At 35.7% G+C, this 22,880-nt stretch overlaps 2 protein-coding genes across 4 annotated transcripts in view; one reads left to right on the forward strand and one right to left on the reverse strand.

Annotated features, from left to right (window-relative positions):
• Nucleotides 1-41: 41 nt before the first annotated feature.
• Nucleotides 42-8,179, forward strand: LOC111334399 (DNA primase small subunit). The gene is made up of 13 exons (XM_022940118.2): nt 42-208; nt 325-482; nt 626-732; nt 1,723-1,796; nt 2,178-2,314; nt 2,437-2,495; nt 2,603-2,712; nt 2,941-3,038; nt 3,314-3,431; nt 4,114-4,183; nt 4,354-4,430; nt 5,678-5,785; nt 5,969-8,179. Exons 1-13 carry the CDS (start codon nt 70-72, stop codon nt 5,986-5,988), a joined length of 1,275 nt encoding a protein of 424 aa, XP_022795853.2. The 5' UTR covers nt 42-69; the 3' UTR covers nt 5,989-8,179.
• LOC111334397 (prolyl endopeptidase FAP) overlaps nt 7,436-22,880 on the reverse strand; it is a 38,867-nt gene continuing 23,422 nt past the window's right edge. For 2 of the 3 annotated variants that reach the window (XM_022940117.2, XM_088745490.1), the window contains 21 exons: nt 22,552-22,672; nt 21,732-21,987; nt 20,970-21,117; nt 20,354-20,395; nt 20,075-20,182; nt 19,018-19,100; nt 18,050-18,097; nt 17,007-17,065; nt 16,399-16,470; nt 15,861-15,908; nt 14,866-14,961; nt 14,474-14,543; nt 13,984-14,008; nt 13,295-13,401; nt 12,910-12,975; nt 12,489-12,543; nt 12,016-12,115; nt 11,518-11,576; nt 10,986-11,058; nt 9,972-10,045; nt 7,436-8,732 (listed from right to left, as the gene is read on the reverse strand). In XM_022940117.2, the coding sequence (XP_022795852.2) occupies nt 8,628-8,732; nt 9,972-10,045; nt 10,986-11,058; nt 11,518-11,576; nt 12,016-12,115; nt 12,489-12,543; nt 12,910-12,975; nt 13,295-13,401; nt 13,984-14,008; nt 14,474-14,543; nt 14,866-14,961; nt 15,861-15,908; nt 16,399-16,470; nt 17,007-17,065; nt 18,050-18,097; nt 19,018-19,100; nt 20,075-20,182; nt 20,354-20,395; nt 20,970-21,117; nt 21,732-21,987; nt 22,552-22,672 (1,815 nt within the window). In that variant the 3' untranslated portion in view covers nt 7,436-8,627. The other variant, XM_088745491.1, reaches the window with a different exon arrangement.

A 22,880-nucleotide genomic window follows, 5' to 3' on the forward strand; every position in this document is an offset into this window, starting at 1 on the left:
TTCACGGTTGGCGCCAAAACTTCTATCAGTGGTCAGCGGCTAATTTTGGCGCGAAAACTACTTCACAAGATGGCGGACACCGAAGATTTGCAAACGAGTCAGAAGTCCTCTCAGTTTAGTCAGTCAGATCTCCCTGAATTACTCAATCAGTACTATAAACGATTATTTCCTTACAAGTATTTCTTTCAGTGGTTATCATATGGAGGAGGTCAGAATTTCCTTAATAGATATATTTTAAATTGGTTCGCAAGACGTTGCCTTCAGATGTTTTCTTCGTAGCTTAGTGTTCATTACCTGATGTCTCTTGCTGCGTTGATTTCTCAGTACCCAAGAATTATTTTGTCCACCGAGAGTTCTCTTTCACACTCAAAGATGATGTCTACTTGAGGTATCAATCATTTGTCGATCAGCAAGAGCTGGAAAAGGAAATTATCAAACGAAATCCATACAAGATTGACATTGGAGCCGTCTTCTCGCATAAGGCAAGTTGTTAAAACAATTCAAGCTCATCTAAGCTACAATTTCAGTGTATTTCTCCAGTAAAAGATAATTTATTATTGTTTTAAAAGCTGTTAAACGGTTTAAGAATAACAGTGATAAAACAAAACGTACTTTATTGTTTCAGCCAAAGGACCACAAAATGATCAAACCTGGAGCTTTTCAGGCTGAAGAGAAGGAGTTAGTATTTGATATTGATATGACGGATTATGACGAAGTTAGGACATGTTGCAAGTGAGTTCTTTATAAAATATTAGATAAAACAAAAATTTTGTCACATCGTTAATTTATTAGCTATTGCATGAGAAACATGGCAAACTGGTTACCTGTCTAAAAGTCAAGATATAGGCGTTATTGACCAAGCGTGAGGTCAAGATGGCTGGATGAGAACAGGGCTAATATCCAGCCAATTTGACCTAACAAGCTTGGTAAATTAATTAATAATATAGCAAAATGATTTCGCTTTATCAAGAATGAAGACTGACTTGTTTATTTGGAGAGCAGGGAAGGAAAGCCATCTGTGTCTGCAGCACAATAAACCCTTGAGAGTTGTTTGTGTTTTTGCCAACACTGTTCAAAATTGATGAACTTTGGAAGTCCACTCCATGCAACCAGTTTTGTGAACTTTGTAACAAAATTGCAAGGAAAAGTTAGCTGCCATAACTTCTTGGATTTTACAAGTCCACAGATTTTATTTTCAGTGAACTTGATTCAATAATGATTGACAGGCTTGATTGACAGATTGACTAACCAACATGACTGGTTACTTTATTAATTAACAGCTTGACATACTAAATTACGAATTGATCGGTAAAATGAATAGCTGGTTGATAATTAATTGGATTGAATGGTGGATTCAGTCATTGATTGATTGATTGATTTTTTTATTTAACTATTGATTGATTGATTGATTGATGACTGATTGATGTTTTGAATATATCAACAAAGTTGAAATGGTAAATTACCCACTGTTACGATTATAAAAGCTGATGTTTCGAGCGTTAGCCGTTCACTCCGACGAAGGGCTAACAATGAAGGGCTAAGGCTCAAAACGTCAGCTTTTATAATCGTAACGGTGGCCAATTTACCATTTCAACTTTGTTGATATATTCAAATTATTTCGTTACCCCCACTGACGCAGCCCCAGACAGTTTCTTTAGAAACTGTCAGCCTTTATTGATTGATGGTTTGATTGATTGCTTCCCTTTTCTCTTATTTGTTCAGAGGTGCAGACATTTGCGAGAAATGTTGGTGGTTTATGGTTGTTGCAATGAAGATTGTCGACAGAGCTCTTAAAGGTAAGATTAAGTAAGTCGTGTCTACTATATTAGAGAGAGGTCAGAGGCACTGCAACATATAATCTTACTGGAAAAATATGTCAGTTTGTTTAATTCTTGAAAAAGCATAATTGGCTGAGTATTTTTCCATAAAAATATTAAAATTAGAAATTTTCTGCATCACTGTGAAAAAAATAGTTGTTTTAATTTTTCCTAAAAGTTTCTTAAGACTTTAACTAACAAAGTGCACATAAATCCTGAACTTCCAATGGAAGCCATATCAGTCAACCATTAAGTCACTTTGTCTCTGTGTTTACTGATTGGCAAGTTGTTTCATTTAAAGATCTTTTGTCTTAAAAAACACAAAACTTGAATAGTCAAAGTTACCATTTTGTCCTGCAGATGACTTTGGCTTCCAACACAGACTGTGGGTGTACAGTGGTCGTCGTGGTGTTCACTGCTGGGTGTGTGATGAATCTGCCCGGAAACTTTCACAGAATGCTCGTTCTGCTGTTGCAGAGTATCTCAGTGTCATCAAGGTGCTTATTCTATATGATTTCTAAATTTTGTTCAAATTTATTGTCAAGAATGTCATGGGTGCTCTTTAAATTTTCTTATTGAATGGTAATTGTGGTTCCCTGTATCTCTTATCTTGATACAGGGTGGTGAAAGTCAAATCAAGAAAGTTAATCTACATCTACCTTACCATCCATACATCAGGTAAATATGTCACTTGTTTTCCTTAAAATTGTGCCTTCTGATTGATTATGATCACAATGAGTTAAAACCTGTGATAAAATTTCATTTTCTTATTAAATCTTTTTCAGCAAATCTTTAGAAATTCTTAAAGCCCACTTTGTTGACCTTGTAATTGAAAACCAAGACATGTTGTCCTGCAAAGAACAATGGGAAGGAATGCTTGCTCTTGTACCTGAATGTATCCTTTAACCATTTCAGTTAACTTTTAGTTGATTCTTGAACTGCATGCTGTTTGGTGAACGTTTGTTATGAATTGTACAAAGAACTCTTCCCCCATCATGATATACTGCAGGTCACTTGATCATCTGCTGGTCTACCGGTAATAACCTTATATACACTTGGTGCAGTAACAATAAAACTGTTACCTACTCTTTACAATTTATCTGGGGTTTCTTAACATGACAAGCTGTACAAAATGAACTGAATGCGTCATGGTCAACAACAACAAAGACTTCAAGGGAAAGATGGGATGAACTTGAAATGAAACTTGAGAATTATACTGAGGTAAATTATGGGTTTATTGTTTAATCAAAAATGAGCATTCAGGGTAGATCTGTAAATAAACTGGAAAAAATGTCTTTTTTAAGATATTAATTGCTCACTAATTAACGACTTACTGATTTTTCAGCAAATTCTCTCTAATCCAGTTTAGCATTTGCATACTTTTGCAATATTTTTTACAATTTAGCCATCAGGTCTGTAAGTCCAGTGGCTTTTTTAGTGACCTTTAAAGACAACTTTACTAGAAAATCATGAATGAATAACAAATAATTTTGCAGAGAAAAGAAACAAAGGATGAGATAATGTTCCAGTACTGTTTTCCTCGCCTTGATGTCAATGTCACCAAAGGACTTAATCATTTACTTAAGAGTCCATTCTGTGTTCATCCTAAGACAGGTCAGTAGGAGCAATATTTAATGTTGTCGCTTGAGTAACATACCAACTCATTACTTGATTTCTTGGGGATTGAAGGATTTGTTCTAGTTAGACATAGAAAACATGCGAACACCTGCAGAAAAAAGGCTTTTTCTCCCTGTGAAATAATCACTTAAATCTGCAGCAACTGGATCATGCTTGTATGCAAAGTTAAGAGATTGTTAGTCAACCAGCTAGTCATTCTATTACATCATAGGGGAGGGGGAAATTGGTCACTCATTGACAACTGTTTTGATAGGTAAGTATGCAGCCAGTTACTTCGAGTCAGTCTGTAAGCCTGCCAGCCAGCTAAACAGACTGTTAGCCCATGAGCCAATAAGCTCTTCAGTTCACCAGTCATATCTCTGCAACAAGGGGATTATGCTCAAGACAACAATAGTTTTTCAAAATTTTCCACAGTGGTTTGTAGTCCAACACCCAGTTGATAACCAACTATGTGTTTCCCGTTTTCAACTACACAGGACTGAGGTTTCTTTTAGTAGAACCTGGTTCCTTTGTTGAGTCTGTCAGTTGGTCGGGTGAGGTAGTTATATTCTATCAAAGTAGCAAATCAGTAATTGAGTTTCATTGGTCAGTCATTGAGTCAGTCAGACACTAGCAAATTAGCTGATTATTTTCAAAAGTAATCTGCCTACTTCTCCAGGTCGTGTCTGTGTACCAATCAGCATGCAAGAGGTGGACACCTTTGATCCTTTTACAGTACCAACAATAAGGTTTGCATTTAAATGTCCTCTTCAGTGGTACCTCACTAAGTTATGATAGCTGTATTGCACAGTAATTCTCTTTAACCCCATTATGCAGAGCACTTCTAGCTGACTTTGATCACATACTGACTTGGATTTGCCTATTGGGAACTTCTATAACTGGTATTGTTTACTTCTAGTCAACTTTGTGAAGAAATTGATAAACATGATAAAAATACACCAGACATGATTGAAGATGAAAAGAAAAAGATCCCAGGTACATATATAACAGTTAGTTGTAGCACAGAAATATTTATTCAGTAATTGCCAGGTATGGACAAAACCTGGCCTACCCTATGGTGGTCAGATTTTTAAAAGGATAGCATTGCTGGAAACCTTTCAACATTTTCCCGAGTACTGTCTTACCAATGACTTTCTTCTGCTGTTTTGGCGGCCACATTCCGATCAAAATTTCTTAACTTTCTGATAGAATAAGGAAATCAAGGAACTGCAGAAGCCGGTTAAATGCAACTTTTGGGTTCTCCTTTCAAATTAGTGCAATACTGGCCCTTTCTTTGGAAAAGCAAGTAAAGTTTGCAAAATGTTTACGACAGGGATGCGTGCGTGTCCCTGGGTGCTCGTTGCAAATTCAATACTCTACAGCACTTGAGGGCACTTAAAAAATTGGCCTGGCATGTAATGTTTGCATTTTCTTACCCGGATGATTGTATGCTCTCCAATATAATGCCGTTCATTACATTTTTACACCAGCACTCCACTATATGTTACCAACTGACAGCCTGCATCATAAAGCCGCCATTTTGTACATCCTCTGCGACCACGCAATATTGGCCCCTCCTCTCCCCTCCCCTTAACCTACCATTATGGTTGAGTGCTGTCATATTTGCAATGTTTTGTTCCCTCGGACGTTGAAAATCATGTTAGCGACCTCTTAGTATACCCTTTTCAGAGACAGATAATTGTACACCAGCGTATTCGTTCGACTCTTACTGATTTTATTTTTATGTTCTTAAAAATCTGATCACCAGTAGGCCATAGGGTGGCCGTAGGGTAGGCCATAGGGTAGGCCATGGCCTAGGCCAGGTTTGGTCCACACCCGTAATTGCCTGTCTTCAAAATATCTCAACTTTTTTTAATTTTGGACATGTTCCTGAAATTTCAGGTCTTCAAAACTCCTTCAATTTAAGGCACTAAAGACTGAGAGGCCCTAAAGGAGCAATCCTAGCAGGTCTGGTGTGGTTTTGGGTGGTCTAATTGTTTCACACTGTGACAAACTATTTAAATCATATGGTAAACCAAACAATTGAGGGTGGTCATGTAAAGAGGGTTTATATTTCCAATTGAGCACTTTATCTCCATGATTGAGTTATAGGGATTGTAGATTTAAAGTCTAAACAGGATATTTTCACTGGCAAAAAGTAAACTTTATATGCTCTTAATAAACATCATGGTACTGAGATTGTTATCAGTTATTTATATCCATTATGGTCTCTGAATTTTAAGCTTTCAAGAAAACTTCCCTGGTGAAGCCTATTGGTATATTTGTGGAATTTTTGAAGAGCCTTGAAGGTGAAAATGACAACAGATGGAAAAGTTTCAGAGATGAAGAGGGTGTGTATAAATTACATTGTTTACTGCTGACGTATTTGCAGGTTCATTGGTGGATGGAAAGGTACCCACATGAGGAGGGTACATGCCACTATTGAATGTTACTCTGTATAGTTGGATCTTCTGTGACAGCCATATCCTATATAATATTCCAAAACATGTTCTTTGTTTGTTTGTCTGTTATAGAAAGGAAAGGACAATGGTAAGAAGGAAGCACAAGAAGAAAGAACATTTCTACTCAAACTTGGGCCACCACTCAATCAAAATAAAATTCCAGTAGTTCATGAATCATTGCAGTAGTGACCAGTGGAACTTCTTCCTTGTAAATATTTAAAGTTCTGATGGTAACATGATATGTCCACATTGTTTCTGTCAAATGTAATAAAAAGTCCAAATTTAAGTTCATTTAAAATATCAGGGTACTCTATTTAAATTTTAGAGCTTATATTTTTAAACCAGTTACCATTATCACTCTGAATCCTCCAGGTTAGAGGTAGTACTCTCCAAGAAAATTCACAAACTATACTGTCAAACCAAAGATAACAGCCACAAATTTACAATATCATGGCCTGTTGGGTGATAAATCTCTTATTAGAAGTTAGCTTTCCCTGTCAATTGACCATTGCCCATTCATATACTCTTGGGTAAAAGGGAGATAAAGTGTCTAACCTGTCCAGTAACCATCATACCATTGGAACTCAGGAATACGTTTCATTTGACTTGAACTTCAACTTACTGTCAGCTTCTGGGACATATGGGGTTTCACTAACAGGGGTGTCTTTAATTAGAAGTTTGATTGGACAAAATTTACGTGACTGATAACATTTTTCACAAAGTTTTTAATTAGGATGTTAATGCTCTTCCGAATGAAGGGGGCAAACTTCACAAGAAATTGGTGCTATGTTGGTGGGGAATATTACAAGATAATTTGTTGCATGGCAGTATGTACAGGTCTGTGGCCTTTCCCTACATCAAGGCACTTATGAAAGCCACAAGACTCTACAACAAAAGTTTATCTTTGAAATTGGCATTCTTATTCCCACAATTTCAATGGATGCATTTTCCCACCATTAACATGGCTTCATCTTGCTGTATATAAACCACACACAACACCATAATTGGCCATTTTACAGTTGCATGTGTACATAGTTGCCAAGCCTCTGATTTGGAGTGAGACTGAAGGTGACCTCGTGATAGAGCCCAGAATCTAATCTAGTACACTAACAAAGTAATTTAACATTTGAAAGGCAGCAGTATTTGTATCATGACAAGGTCACCCTTTGTCTCACTCCTGTTCAAAGGATATCGATGGACAACCAAGCATACAACTGTAAAATTGACTATTGCTCTATTTTCTCTGACATGGGGCAAATGCTCAAGACACCAGCTTTATAAATTCTTTGGTGGTCAATTCACATCAATACAGTTGATACAACCCTCTTTATTGCTGTTTTGGTTTAAGAGCAAAGAATTCGTTTTTAGTCATTTGCAAATTTATTAATCACAATAGTACAGTCCTCTCTAATTGACAGGACTTGGAATTTCATAAATGAAAGACATATTTCTCTTTTCCATAATTAGTTCATCTACTAAGTCACAGCCTATCTGTTGTAAATGATGATGATTATTGTTTCACTAATTGTAGTTGATAAATGCAGTTCCCAACTGTTTTTCATTTATTTAATTCAATGCCAGCACAATAATTACTGGTTTACACTCATGATATAGTAACCATTATTTGTGATTTAGCTTTTTATTTATAGCCCACATTTGGCATGGGTGGTCCCTACACATGTGTTAAAACAATATTTTTTTGTTGAAAGAAAAACCTTCACAAACTTTACAATTTCTATTAAAGTAAATGTAAAGAAGCTGTGTTACTGTATCTTCAAACATTTTGGTTCCTTCTATCTGAATATTAAACCCTTGTGACAGTCTTCTTTTTTATCAACACAGTAAGCCTTAAAAAAATTATGGGAAAAAATACAGTTCTAGCTAAATGGCAAAATTGCAGCTACCTAAGTTTAGCCCCTTTAATTAGTAAAGTTATATGGTTCAGATAACTGGCATAGGTATGAATGTTTATTACGATACTGAGGAAGGATAATTGGCCATCTGGATAATTGGAAATTCGTTAAACATGTTGCTTGCAATTGTTGTAACTAGAATTCTGCTCCAAGCATTTCAATACTTTGTGTACATTACATAAGATAAGAAAAGTACTACTCACAATCTGATGGAGGTTTAAGTAGTCTAAGGTGCAATATAAGTTAAGAGTAATATGTCGTTGACTTTCCGTGATTTTATTTATTTAGACATTTTAAGGCTCAAACAATGCACAGTTTTGTCACATCATACATTGTCAAATTTATAATTATTAAAAAAAAAATACCCTTACATTGATTTAATAATTTTGCAACTTTTGCCTTGAGTAGTGCATTCACATATGTTGATACCAAATGTTAGTGCCAGTCTTTGCACAATATTAATGTCACACTCAATAAAAATCTTGAACTAAGGCAAATTTAAAAAAAAAATACCATTCATTCTGTTCTTTCTCCAAAATTGTGCCAGCTGTGCATTTGTAAAGGTTTCTTGGATGATCACTATCTGATTGCTATGAAGAAATATTTAATTCATCCACTTAAAAAAATATTAAAAGAAATTTCCAAGTTAGGAACCAACAGTGCAGTCTTTCCAGAAGAGTGCCTTACTTAGATTACCCCACAAAAATAATAAAATCTAACAACTAATATATGACCTTTTAAGGAAAAAATAATAATATTAGCTTAACATATCTGAAATATTGCTTGACAAGGCTCAACACCATTCAGTCTTCTTTGCATCAACTGTTTAGAGACAATTTTTCCACAAGAAACCTTGTGAGCAAATGGTACAGATGTGATGATGTTCCATCACCACTTAAGCCATGGTTTTTGTCTGGATAAAACTACAAGAAAGAGCATGATTAATTGACAGTTCTCAGTAAATATCACAAGACAGAAAAGCAGTTGAAAAAAAGGAAAAAAAAATTATTATTTTTATAAAGATCAGGTCAAATTACAAAGTTCAGTCTATCAGAAAAGTGACCTGTGTTTGAAATGCAACATATTGGCATACAGCGCCAATTGGCATTAAAAAAAAAGACAATTAAATTATAGATAAATGAAATGCATTCTATTTCACATACTGATATATGCCACCCCTTTAAAAATTCTTACTTTACAAGAAAAGGACTAAGTTCTTGAAATTCTAGGTCATCATGCCTTTCTCTGCTGCTACTCATTGTTAAGGGTATTTTACAATTAGGCACAAGTAATTAAAATTTCAATGGTTGATGAATGGATGGATCAGTAGTTACCAAGTTGTTATTAGTCATTTAATTAGCAGATCAAAGTCAATGGGGGGTAATGAAACAAATAATCAAGTTTGCAATTGAGGTAGAGAGAAAAGATCATTAACTGTGAGTTCTGTCATCATAGTTATTTAACATTAATTTCATTTAATTCTAAGCTCAGTTGTCAGGAAGTCTGTCAGAAGTCTGAACAAGTGTTTCTGTGTCTCAGTTCCCAACAGTCCGTGATTCTTGTCAGTGTAAAACTGTGGGAAGGGAATAAGATTCATTACTAAAAAAAGTAGAGTCTATTAGAAAATCTGTCTGTTTCTATCAGGTGTATAATCAAAATAAACAGGATTACTTAAAAATGTGTTCACTCAGTAGGGAACTTGTGCAAAAAAGTCCTTTAATAATTGGAGTCCCACATAATTAAGAAAGATCACTGTTGTTTGGTAAGAAATGGACATGAAACTTGCATTCGGATGCAAAAAAAGAAAATAATAAAAATTAAAACTGTTACATCAGACAAAATTGAAAACAAAATTGAAAACAAAATTGAAAACCAAATTGAAAACAAAATTGAAATTCTATGAAATCCTCCAAAACACTTTCACACCACTCCAACAAATGTTTGTTTGGTTTGAGTTCCCATACCTACATTCTGAAAATTCCCTTTTAAAATAGTTCTCCAAATTTAAAAGCACTGATAGGAAAATTTTCCAATTTTAACTCTTGCAACAAATGTGCTACATATACCGGTAAATATCTTACCCTATTTCTCAACTTTCTACTAAGTCTAATACCATATATTTTCATTCATTTTCAAGTTTTCTTCAGTCATTCGTAACTTACTTGGACTTGATATTTGACCCCAGCTTTTGTCAAAGCTGCCACTAACTGAGCAGTGTTCTGAAAATGTACATTATCTGCAGAAACACCACAATATGTAATGATTAGTACATTCACCTACTTCAGTTGATAAAAATCAGTTCTGGTGCCTGATGGTCAGGTTTTAAAGCTGCATCTTTGGAAGAACTGTTCGTAACTATTGTCAATTGATCCCCTCCCCCCCAGAATATTTGTTGGTAGAGTTGAATACCATCATCTTTAACATGACCTCAAGGCCCCATTCCTCAAGCCTTGCTTTCGCATATTGAGAAGTTTCCTAGAAACTGAAGTTTCAGTGCTTCTCACCCTGTGGGTGCTTCTCACCCTGTGGGTGCTTCTCACCCTGTGGGTGCTTCTCACCATGTGAGTGCTTCTCACCCTATGGGTGCTTCTCACCCTATGCTAGCCTTCTGGAGAGACAACTTTTAGGCTGTCACAAGCACAAAGAAGGCAAGCATAGGGTGCTATGACCACTCTTGTAACCACCTCTTGTAGACAGCCCATTCATTTACTTATCAACCACATTCACACTTTTTTTACTGCAACTTAAACAACAATTTTCACCTTGATAATATAACCAGTAAAACAATGAAAATAAGAATTTAGAATGCATAATATTCAGCCTGCCATTTCCCTTTGCATCAAGTACCCCTGAGAGGGCGCACCAAAGTTTCCCTAGCAGCCTATTGCAACCTATTAAAAGCATTGGACGGAGAACTCAGTTACCCAGCTAGGGCTCTAAACATGCTTTGTTGATTCTGAGCACAGCACCATTACCAGTAGGCTATGGGGTTTTTATCCTCTTTTTACTTGCCTTATTCACTTGGTTGTGAGATAGAATTTACTGGTAGTCAGAGTCAAATTGTATAAAGAACAATGGCATGTGTTCTTATACCAATATACACCCTCAAGATATGCTGTTTTATGGTCACATCAACATAATTAAAAACTCTAACCCTGCTACAAGATTCAACTTACCATCTCCTGTTCCATGTACAAGAAGAAAACTATCATTTTGGAAGTTTTTTGCCTTGTTAAGAACTGATGATGCCTGAAATTCATGAATAACAGATGATCAAGTTGATACACTTCCAACTTGGATATTGCTTTTTCGAGGTCAAACAGTACAATCAAGTAGTTTTGGCATTGGCCTTGTAGTACTAGCTGAAAAAATCAATGCAGAATGTCTTCCCTGTCTCTTGCTGGGACTGGTTTACACTTCAGCACTCAAAAGTGTGCAAGATGCAAATTCAAGTTGCAATTTTCAAACACTACTATTCAGATACAGGTAATGAAAATTGAGAACATTACCAACTAAGGGATTTTGCCTGGATAAAACACTAAGTTCTCAGCTACAGCAAACAAAGGAATCTGAGGCCATCAGTCTTGCATTTAGACATGAGGGTTAAAAAAGCCACTAGCTTGACTCTTGAAGCTGTAAGGATTTTCAACAATCAGCTATGCAGTTTTTCTATTTGAAGCCATCAAAGTAATTTATCACTAAAACTACCTCATATCCCTTAAGGTTTTTTTCAGGAGTGAGCATGTAACGTTCAGTGTAAATGGAATCTGCAAAAAGAAAAAAAGAAAAAAGAAAAAGATGCTGTATTAGTAAAACTGTTTCTCCTAAAGAGCAGGTGCAAGGATGGTATCATTCAGTCAAATGACAATTATTGTCAAGTTAATCAACCCCAAAATCTTTTGCTTCTCAAAAACAGCCAAAAGAGAAAAGTGTTGTAAGGAAAGTTAGCTACCACATACAGTGGGACTAAACGAGCAAAGTAACTCTCCTGCTGTTTTGGCAGGCAAGACACACAGTTGATTGCTTAATGTAAAATTTGTATTTATTTAGGGGAATTGTCCACAAGAGTGCTTCCAGTGCCTTTCAAATGGAAAGAGAAGTACTCATTTCATGCATTGTTGTACTCTGAATTTCTTCAGGGGAGAGGTGGGAATCCAAGTATGCTTCATCAGAGAAAAACGCATAACTTTGCTTGCTAATTCTCACCATAATATCTCCAGTCTGTGACAGGAGCAACAGCCATTCCAAGTTTAAACACACCAGAGTTAACACCAAGAACATAGGATGTCAAGAACCCTCCATATGACTACAATAAAAAAAATTGGATTATCATGAGAATAAAAGATGTGAATTTTAATACATCCTTCAACCACTAAGAAAATGTAAGAATGAAAACATGATGATGGTAAATTGAATAAACCAAAATCATGGTCATGTACTAATCTCACAAAAAAGAAGTTTCATGCTGTATTGAGTTTCCAGATGGGATTTGAACCCACGACCCTCCGTGATCTAGTCCCCACGACCTTCCGTGACTAGATCACGGAGGGTTGTGGGTTCAAATCCCATCTGGAAACTCGATTTTTAAAAAATTGTTTATTTCATCTGTACATGTTCATGCTGTATGTACAAAAAAAATCACAACAATCAAAGGTATAAAACCAAACACTTCTACGAACCCAGCCCCATATGGCCATCTTTGTTTCGTCAACATAATCATACTTTGCAACTTCCCTGTGGATAAAACAAACAAAAACACAATTACAATGCCAAGACTAGTAAAAAGTTGATTTATAGGACCAAGAAATGCAACTTTCAAAAATCAATGCCACTGATGGCATTAGACTAATTAGAAATATGTTGCACATTTCAGTTGTTTTAATTAGTATTAATTTTCTAATTTGGAGCCATATTGTAATCAGATACAGTCAAGCTCAAGCTCTCTATACTGCTTTCTTTATGATGAAAAAGTTCATCATATGCCTTGCTGTGTCTCATTCAAAATGCCATTCTCACAAAATCTGTATTTAACTAAAATTCTCAATGCATCTATAAGGCAGAGTGATTTATAGTAGACAATTTTCAAGCTCCACCACTTACTTGGCAACATTAATTGTATCTTCTGCTTCATATTCTCCCAGATGTCGATAAACTTCATGCTTAAACCTACAAAATAAGACAATTAAGACTTCGGTTTACTTTATATTTAAAATTTGAGGTATACTTCCCAGGTTAGCATAACTTGAATGTGTACTTCACACTTACGACATATCAACATAACAAAACCATATCTTCTTTTTGCTGTGTGGAAATGATGACATGTGACATAATACTCATTTGAAACTGACACAGCTGGAACATTAACTGTGAGGGATGAGGGGTTAAATGATTGTTTGGGTCAATTAGGAAATCTCTTTGTAGATGTTCTTTAGATAAAAGTTGCAATTTAGAAGTCCATTCAAAAAGAAAACATTGTATCATTTACTTTTCTCCTCTGCAGCATGTTCCTCTGGCATCAACATTCACCACAATCAAGTCAAAGTTGCTAACTAAATAGCCAGTTTCAAATCCATATCCATAACTGTCAACAACCTGATGAAAAAAAAAACACCAAACAATCAAATAACAAAGAAAATACTGCACCAAAACAAGCAACATAAGCCAAGCTGTGCAGAAGAAGAACACAAGGTTAAGTCTCTCAGCCCAAGTACAAAACAAATAACTCTACACCACTCATTCATTCACAACAGGCCAGTGAATACCCTTTTACATTCTCCTTCTGGAAGGAATGCTACTCCATCACAGGAAACCCCTCAACAATGTCATGTCTTTCAAAACCTTTGCTTACATTCCTGGTTGGGGAGACTGCCCCCCTAAGATAGCTTGTTATCCAGGAACACATCACAAAGCAGCTCAAACCAGGGCTCACACCTGCACATCTTGATCCAAAGTACTCCACACTACCCACAGGGTACTAGCTTGTCTCTTATTTCCATCACATATACATGAAAAATGTTCATCAAGGACACTACTTAGTCACACCAATATTCAACAAAACTCAGCTATCAGAGAACCAGCTAAGTAAAATAACAAACTCATTAAAATTAAGACACTGAAGTTGAACTTTAACTCTTGACTGACATGTTACATGTAAGTAGTACTGATTAAAAGTACCTTCTGAGATGCTGGACCACCATACCTGAAAATAATTTGAAATTCATTTATATATATTCAATTTTAGTAAAATCCACTGTGGAAAACCTGTCAGAGGGCTTTGCAAGATGCAACAGCAGATACTGATTAATTTTGTTTGGTGTTTCTTTGTACAAAATACAGCCATCTGTTGAGCAAACTGCTCTTTCATGTGAAAAACATAACACTGTTACACCAAACATCTCACAAACCTCCCAAAGTACAAATAGCTTTTGTTTGTTCATTTTGTTTTTGTTGTTTTTTTTTTTTGCAATATGAACAAGTATGGCAAGACATAGGAATTTTCACAAATGACATATTTAATCAGACAGGACATACACATTTAAATGTCAGTCCCATATTGAAGATAATTTGAGGGCACAATAGCCTATTAAAGATACCTTTTTCAAGTTAACAACTCGCGGTTTGGAAATTCAAAGAAGATAATTACTACATTAACAAGTGTACTTACACTGAAAATAGAACAGCATATTTCTTTCTTGGATCAAAGTTTGGTGGGCGATATTCTTTTACGTAAAGATCTGAAAAAAAGAGGACATAAGAAGTAAATAATAAATAATTGTAAGTAGATTATATTTGTCCTCCATTATATAAAGAACATAAAAGATAAGTATAAAGAATTAGTTAAGACAGATCATGAAAAAAAGTACACAAAATTTAATGCTGTAGCTAAGTTACAGCTGACAAACATGGCCAGTTACTTTTATGGAAAGGACTCCTTAGCAACTTCAGCCATTGTTCACATTGAAGCAATATCCACTTACATAAGAACTATGAAAACCGTCTATGTATAGTCTTGGAGGAATCACAACATTTTATGCATTTCTCGCAGGTTTTACTTACCATAGCTACCACTTGTGATGTTGTAACTTTCCACTACGGGTAAAGAAACTCCATCCAATCTTTCACGAAGGGCGTGGTTATCTTCCAGGGTCTCAACTGACATGCATGGAAAAAATCATCAAAGAATCCACATTTAGAATGGCTGGCAACAATTAAATTCGTGTGATCAAAAACTACCCAGAGTCCTTATATAGAAGATAGATTTGCAACCTCCCACCCCACCTTCCCTGATGCTCCTTCACTTGGTGGTTTACTGAACCACAAACTGAGGCAAATGTCACCAAAAGTTGTCAGCAAAGCGATTATTCCATCTTCTGAACTAACCCAGTCAATAGTCAAAAGAAAGCACATTTTATGCTGATAAAAATCCTAAAAAATACCCTTATCAATGACACTTAGAAATAAATAACACCCAGCAAAGATCTGGGCAAACTGATGCTGTGTTTACTAAATGCAAAGTTGTGTTCAAGAGTATGTGATCACAAAATGATTTGTACTAGTTTGAGTTTGCAACTTACCATGACCTTAACTTGAATTTTTTTTTTGCTTTCCACTCTTAAGATTGCTTCACCCTAGCTTTAACCCTAAGAGTGATCAGCATCTAATTTTGCCTTAGAGCAATCCTTTGATTATTAACCAAGTTCTCATGGTTAATAAGAAAAGAAATAATTATATAGAAAAAAGAGTGGAGACAATATGGAGACTGATGTTATGGTGCAAAGGGTTAAAAAGTATCAATAATGAAATCAGTCACACAGTCACTGCCTTATATTAGTTACTTTGTTGTTCTCAGAGGAATCACATCCAGTAACTTTTTATGACCCACCCTGGACACACACGAGCCAAGAATAACAGAAAGGTTCTGTTAATAGTTAATGCTTGCAAGAATGTCTTGACAAAGACATGCCTTGAACACTATTTTACATGCAAGACTATCCTGGTGCATAGGAAGCTATTGAAACGCAGGCATTTAACCACAATGTGTCTAAATTCACCTTTATCAATGTTTGTGCTTCGGAGAGTTACTTCTGGTATTCCTGGTCCTAAAAACCAATTGAAGGAATGTCAAAAAGAAAATAAAAATGCATGAATAACAAGGGAGAAAAAGGGTTAATTAAATTTGACAATAACTTAAGTTCAATTTAACAGTGTGACTAGGTCTAAATAACCGAGGTTATTGGCAGAGAAAAAGAGAAGAGATGAAAGTGATTTCAATCAATTTTCTGAATGAATCCTTGGCTTATAAATTGCTTAAATTCAAATGATGATGTCTCATTCACAGTGAGTGGTGTCAGGAGACAACATTTCCTTCTTATCTTTAACAAAATGCATAATAATTTATCCAACTCTACAAATTTAACCATTCAAACACCTAATAATATCCAAAACAATGCTCAAAACCTGCTCTTATGAACAGGCTCTCATTTACCATACAACAGTGGGACCCCGAGAAATGAGTTAGCATGCAAGCCACATGACTTGTGCTACACTGCCAATGGGAACCCATGCATTTACAGGATATTAGGAAATTACCTCGGCAGTACAAGATATACCAGCTACCACCAAGGCTAAAACTTGCACTGTAATAGGAGCACTTGTTTCCCTCTAAAGCAAAAAATTAAGACTCTGATTGAGAAACATTCATAAATGAAGGACACATTCCAAAACTATTTTCCCATAGTCAGCAGAAAAGAACCCCAACACAGGTCACTGTTCAGAAAAGGTGAGTAGCTACCTGCAAGATCTTATATATTCTGTCCTGCTGAAGACAGGGAATAAAATACTGCTGCATTTTCTACTTCATCACTTCCCTATCTCCTCTGATGGAGATGGTTAATAACTTGAGACTTGTTTCAAATCCTTTCACATGCTATAAATTATAGGCTCTGAAAAGCCTTCTTGAGGAAATTGGCCACAAGATATCATGATATCATACTCAAACTCATCCAATAATTTGTTTTTCATATAAAAAGGGTCTATTTTTCAATTAAAATGCATTGCATAAATTTCATGCAGTTGAAAAGTATTATTAATTTTTGGGGGGAAAGGCCAAATGGCACACTTCATTCAAGACAAAAATACAGGCATGCAAGGCTACTTAAGCAAGGATGGTCTTTTAACTACTATTAGTAGCCTCTTACTTATCACTGTGGCTAGATTACAAGTCAAGCAGGAAAGCTCTCCTGATGTTATTTTCACACTGCAAATTCAACCAAGGAAACAAGAAACAAAGTTAAAAGCCAGAGAATTATAACAGAATAATAGGCAATGGTGGACAGCACAAAATTACACTCATTGTAACAATATGAAGAAGAAAGTTCTAGGCCCGCGATAAATATTTTCAATTAGTATATACTAAAAGAGTGGATAACGTTTAAAGCGCGCTCTGATTGGCTAGTCAAACTCCGAATATCCTTTGTTATTTACCTCCGAGCAACTCAGGAAAAATGGCGTCCCGGTTTGCATCTGTGACAAGTGAAGACATCACTCAAATTAACGACGGTGGTGTATATTATCTCACTGTTTTAGTATATACTAAAACAACTATTCACCTCAGTGTTGGTGGTTAGCGGTGCAAATTTACCTTGCTGCTTCGCGGCTCAGTAAATATCCACCACTAACCACCTCCACTTCAGTGAATAGTTGTTAACTATCCAAGTTGCCACCACTCTTAGTGCCATGGTGTCAAATACTTTGGAACTGGTTGCTTTATTTGGAAAGAAGACATCAGAATTGAGAATTGACTGGGAGTGCTACATTCCTGCTTTTTCCAAATATATTGTAACTATCAGATATCACCCTCACTAAACTTTCTCCTTCAGACAAACTTTAATTGATCAAATAAGTTCCAAAATATGCTAAATTGAGTGTAACCAAAGGGCTAAACCCCTATACATATGAGACAAAAAACAACCTGGATTCAGTGTAAAACTTTTACATCATGGCACCTCTAATTTCCTGTGAAATCCAAGCTGGGGAGTTGGTCACCAATGGCCAGTTGATGATTGAAAGAACTTCAATAGGAGGGATTTTTCTTTGAACTCAATGGTGCTTTTACTCACAAACTAGCCACACTTGTGAGCACATTGCAAGTTACCTAGCTATTGTATGTATACATATGAAAGGTTGACACTGGTCTCTGCCCAAATAAATGACATTAAGCAATTTAGAAGTGTTAACAGACCTGTAGATATGACGCTGAGTTGGTGATTCCTTGGTTGCACTGAAGTATCTATAAGTCAAGAACGTTTTGCTTGCCTCAAAGGTTAAAATTTCATGCACCATTACAAGGAGGTACTGGGAGGTACAAAGGTAAGGAGGTTAATCTTGTCAGTCAGTCAATGGGAAGTGTTGGTGGGTTGATAATTCATAAAGTAATGCACTAATATGTTGTTGATCCTTATAACTTAAGATGGCAGAAGTAAAACGCAGTTAAGACCTTCCATTTACAGTGGAAGTTATCAAATAAGTGGTTATTGTCACATCATTGTTTGCAGAATCACTTTTAACTAAAAAGGAGGTTTACGTTCAGTTTGGTGATTGAAAATGTAAAAGTTGATAAAGCCTTTTCAACATCACCATCATTATGTTATCAAATCTGATGAGGAACATTTTGTTAGTAAATGGATGGAATATTTATGAACAAAATTTAGTTATTTCATATAAGAGCAGTAAAAATGATGATACAAATAATTCAAGAGCTGCAAGAAAGTATAATCATAATGGTGTGAGACATAAATAATCCTTACAGCAAAACTGATTGATCATTATCTCTAATTCATATCATGGAAAATGTTTTTCAAGTTACCACAGATTCTAAAAGCAGAGTTACTGATTTTCTAAAATATATACATATCTTATATGACATTTTGTTGAGTAGTATTGCTGACTATTTTTATGAGTTGTGCCATATTTTGATGAGCCCCTAGGGCAAGTAAAAATACTCAGCGATACTACATAACAAAACATTTAGTAAGAGATTTATTATCCAACACACCAAATTGTTATTTCAGTGCGGGTGAATTTTGTGGATATTTTTGGAGTACAAATATCACTTGATAATTGTACTCATCTTACGCATTATTTGTACTCTATGAAGCACATTTGGATAAATTATAAAACTTAATAATAACTCCAATTAATTGTACTAACATTATCTCATTTTTGTCATCATGAGCAAGAATGGTCACTACTTCCCAAGCTCCACTTGTTACTGCTACAGGATTTGTTTTCCCCTGAAATCACAAAAACCATCTGAATTATAAAGCAAAAAAAACATTTCAACGAAATGACAACCCACAAGTAAGACCTCACCAGTGGAGGTTGAATGATCATTTATACAGTGACTAAGGTCTGATAGTAAAAAAGTTGGAAACAACTAACCATCTCAACCCAGTTGTTTAAAAAGCAGATAACACTATCCATGGCAACAGATAAAAATTTGCTAACCACTGGTTAAGAGTTAAGAAAACAAACTGCGCTAGATCAACCATTAAGGGAATTCACCAGTGGATAGCAATATCCACCCTTGGAACAATAGTCCATTTTACAGTTGCATGCTTGGTTGCCAAGCCTTTGAACGGGAGTGAGGCTAAGGGTGACTTTGTTATGATACAGATGTTGCTGCTTTTCAAATGTAAATTACTTTGTTATCATGCTAAATAGATGCTGGTCTATCACAACAAGGTCACCTTCAGCCTCACTCCAAATCAAAGGCTTGCCAACCATGTACTAGGACTTGTTTTATCTGAAATACACTATTAATTATTACCCTGAATGTTTTGTTCACTTTTAAAGCACTGCAAGGATATCAAATGTGAAAAATCACGCATTTGAACAACTGTGGTGCAGAGTTTTGCTACTACCTCAGCCTGGATGTAACTTGGGTCCATTGTAGGTTTCCCTCGGTTTTACCAACCATTCTGTCTTGTTTACCCAAACAGCTGATCAATAACTAATTGTTTTCCTAATTAAAGCTGTGAAGGGTAAGTGTTTTGCTAAAGAAAGGACCACACAAATACAAGAGTCTGCCCACCATTTTGGCCCCAGTTTTTCAATTTTGAGTCCAGTAAGCAAACTACTATAATTTTATTATAAGGAAGCTAAGGGCATTCACTCTATCACTGAAAATAATATAAATGACCTAGTGAAATGTACTGTGATTTTTCCATAACCTCAAGTAATCAGCTCTCTTGACTGCAAAACAAACCTTTGTCCCTATCTTTGCAAGATGAATAAATTTTCCTGCACCACCTTGTGAGAATGGCCATTTTGTAATAAAGTAAGATCCATCTTTGGAGAAATAAGGAGTTTGGTACTGAAAGAGGTTTGAAATAAATCCAAGGTCAATCTTATCATTGACATAAACGGTCATATTTTAAAAATGAAGGGTGCAGGTAAGACCCTATACCATATAAGTATTAATTATAAATAATAATCAGAGAATTTCTGAAAGGCACAGAGAATAACTTGCTACAAGAAAAAATACCTTATCATCCACCCAACCATTCTGCACTGTAATGACAGAGTTCTAAATTAAACAAAGAGTTTCATTAATATAACAATTGACAATACTGTACCCCTTAAGAAGAGGTTTGTGGTTTGTAACCATATCCCCTCTGAGAGTTTTCTTCCCTCTGATAGCTATAGTGTACATGTTAATTTGGGTTTGTTTTCTTCTGTCTTAGCAGTTTCCACAGACCCTTCTTGTCACTGTTAGCTTCATTGATTACAAGTAACTTTTTTGCTTGGAATAAAATTCAGCATTCACAGATACAAAGTGATTGATGAAGTATATCAAATAAAAGGCCTGTTGTTCGCTTGATGGTGAACACAATGAAGCAGTAAAAACAGTTTTTCCAAAAGTCTTTTTTTCTTGGAAACATGAAAAAAATGTCCGAATACATTAGCATACTAAACAACATAATTAAAACTGTGTTAAAAACAAGCAAACATGGAAAAAATGGGCTAAATGAATTCTTCAAACATCACATGTTCAACTTCAGAAAGCAATGAGTCTGTATTAGGTAAACGTCCCTTCAAATGCTTACAATCATGCAACACAAGTAAAAGTTACTGGCATCTAACAGTTGTTTGAAGATTACCTCTTCACAGATGGAACGTAGATAAGGAGAAGTAGATGTCTGCTCCAGGTTACACATGTGAAGCACAGCTTTATTCTGGTCTCTGTTAAGCCAGGTCACAATTACAGCTGTTTCTGAAGCCCATGCAATGTTAATGACATAATGATCACTGGGAATGAAACAAAAATAGTAAATTGGTTGGCATCATTCAGTATCTCATTTACTTTAACTATTGTTGAGTACAGAGGATCCCCTAAAAGGACAACATCGATATCTGATTTCCAATTCACCTTTCTGGCTTCTGCCACGCTGTCACTGAAAAACAAATTTGGTGATACGTCATCACAATCATAACCCCTTGCTCATTATAAAGTTTGACCATTCTAGACACCTGTTTTCTTGATCAAACATTGATAACATATGAGCAAGTTCCATGTTAATCATCTCAGAGTTGTTACAGTTCTCAAATGTGGCTAATTAATTTTTGTGAAAAATTGGTACCAGAGAGGCAATTAGTCTGGATAATCAAGGTCCAACTGAGGCTTGACTGTATGCTGTTTTGTCATTTAGATGTCAAAGCCTTTCCAGTTAGGATGGCATCACTTTGACCCTTACATTTTTTTATGAACCTTAATTTTGACTTAATATAAAAATAGCAGTAAAAGAACTTGGCCAATATTTAGCCATCTTGATCTAACCCTTAGTCAATGAATGATGCATACAAGTATAAATAAAGGAGACTGTAGAAAATAACTTGCTCTTCAAATCTGTACACATACTTACATTTTCCGGAAATCAACAGGTTCCAACAATGACACCGTGTTCCCAGTCTCCGGGTGAATCACATTCACAGTCACTGTTGGGTTTGAAAATCCTGGTTTGGGATATGCAATTTTTCGTATTGAGGTATATGAATTTCCCTTATCGCCATACCAAGGAAACTGGTACCAATTCACTTTAGTATCATCAAACTGAATAAATGCTATGAACGTAGCCTTAGGGGAGAAGTACAGGGCATGGTCAGAGTTAAGCACCTCCTCTGTAAAAAAGAAAAATAACCAAATGTTTAATTGGAGGAACCAACTTAACTGAGAAAATGTTGGAGAATTCGAAGCACTTTAAAAAGTGAACTAAGCAGTGAGTCAGACAATGCATAACTAAAACCAGCCATCAGACTTAACTGAAAAGAACTGTCAAGCACTTTTAACTGAGAAAATAATGAAAGCCTCAAATATCAGTAATTGTTTCCAACCTGCTGATGTACCTGGGGTTTAAACACATCAGGCAGGGAGACACTGGCAAGGGTCTTGAAATTGACTTAGTACCTTTAGTTACATGACTGTTGTTGAAAAAGGCTATGGCATGCAAAATAGTGCTGTTTGCAATATCTTGGAATGATAAATATCAACTGACAACAGATCTCTTAAGCATGATGATTCCTTCTAACTTGAGCAAATCCATGATACTGGGCAATTAACATGGATATGCTACACTTGTAGAGCCCAGTATCAATTGCTCTATTACTGTATAAAATATAATGGGATAAGGCCTTTTGGCATGAGTTTTGTTTTCTGATAAAGTAGTGATAGTGACAGTCACAAACCTTGATACACCCAATCTGGGATTCCATTAAAGATCTTGTTTACCACACCACTATCAGTCAGCCGCTTGACAGCTGATTTGGGTGACTCCTTGTAGAAAATGTCATTTTTGTACACAAATGCCTGAAATGAGATATTAAATGCAGCTTGCGGGGTGATCTAACACCATATTAACAATAAAACTTACTTTTGGGTATCCTTTGGGTACCTTTCAAAAACACTCAAATTCCCCATTTTCAAGGCCACATCCATGAGCTGTTCTATACGAATAAACCTCTTCAACAATGCCAAGAGATTAGGAAATTCTTCATAATTTTCAAACAAACACAAG

This window comes from Stylophora pistillata, chromosome 14, assembly GCF_964205215.1.
Source record: "Stylophora pistillata chromosome 14, jaStyPist1.2, whole genome shotgun sequence".
In the NCBI taxonomy this organism is placed as follows: domain Eukaryota; kingdom Metazoa; phylum Cnidaria; class Anthozoa; order Scleractinia; family Pocilloporidae; genus Stylophora; species Stylophora pistillata.

Coding starts and splice junctions, on each gene's coding strand:
- LOC111334399 (XM_022940118.2), top strand. CDS start 70: ATGGCGGACACCGAAGATTTGCAAACGAGTCAGAAGTCCTCTCAGTTT. Junction 483..625: donor GAGCCGTCTTCTCGCATAAG/GCAAGTTGTTAA, acceptor TTATTGTTTCAG/CCAAAGGACCACAAAATGAT. Junction 1,797..2,177: donor TGTCGACAGAGCTCTTAAAG/GTAAGATTAAGT, acceptor TTTGTCCTGCAG/ATGACTTTGGCTTCCAACAC.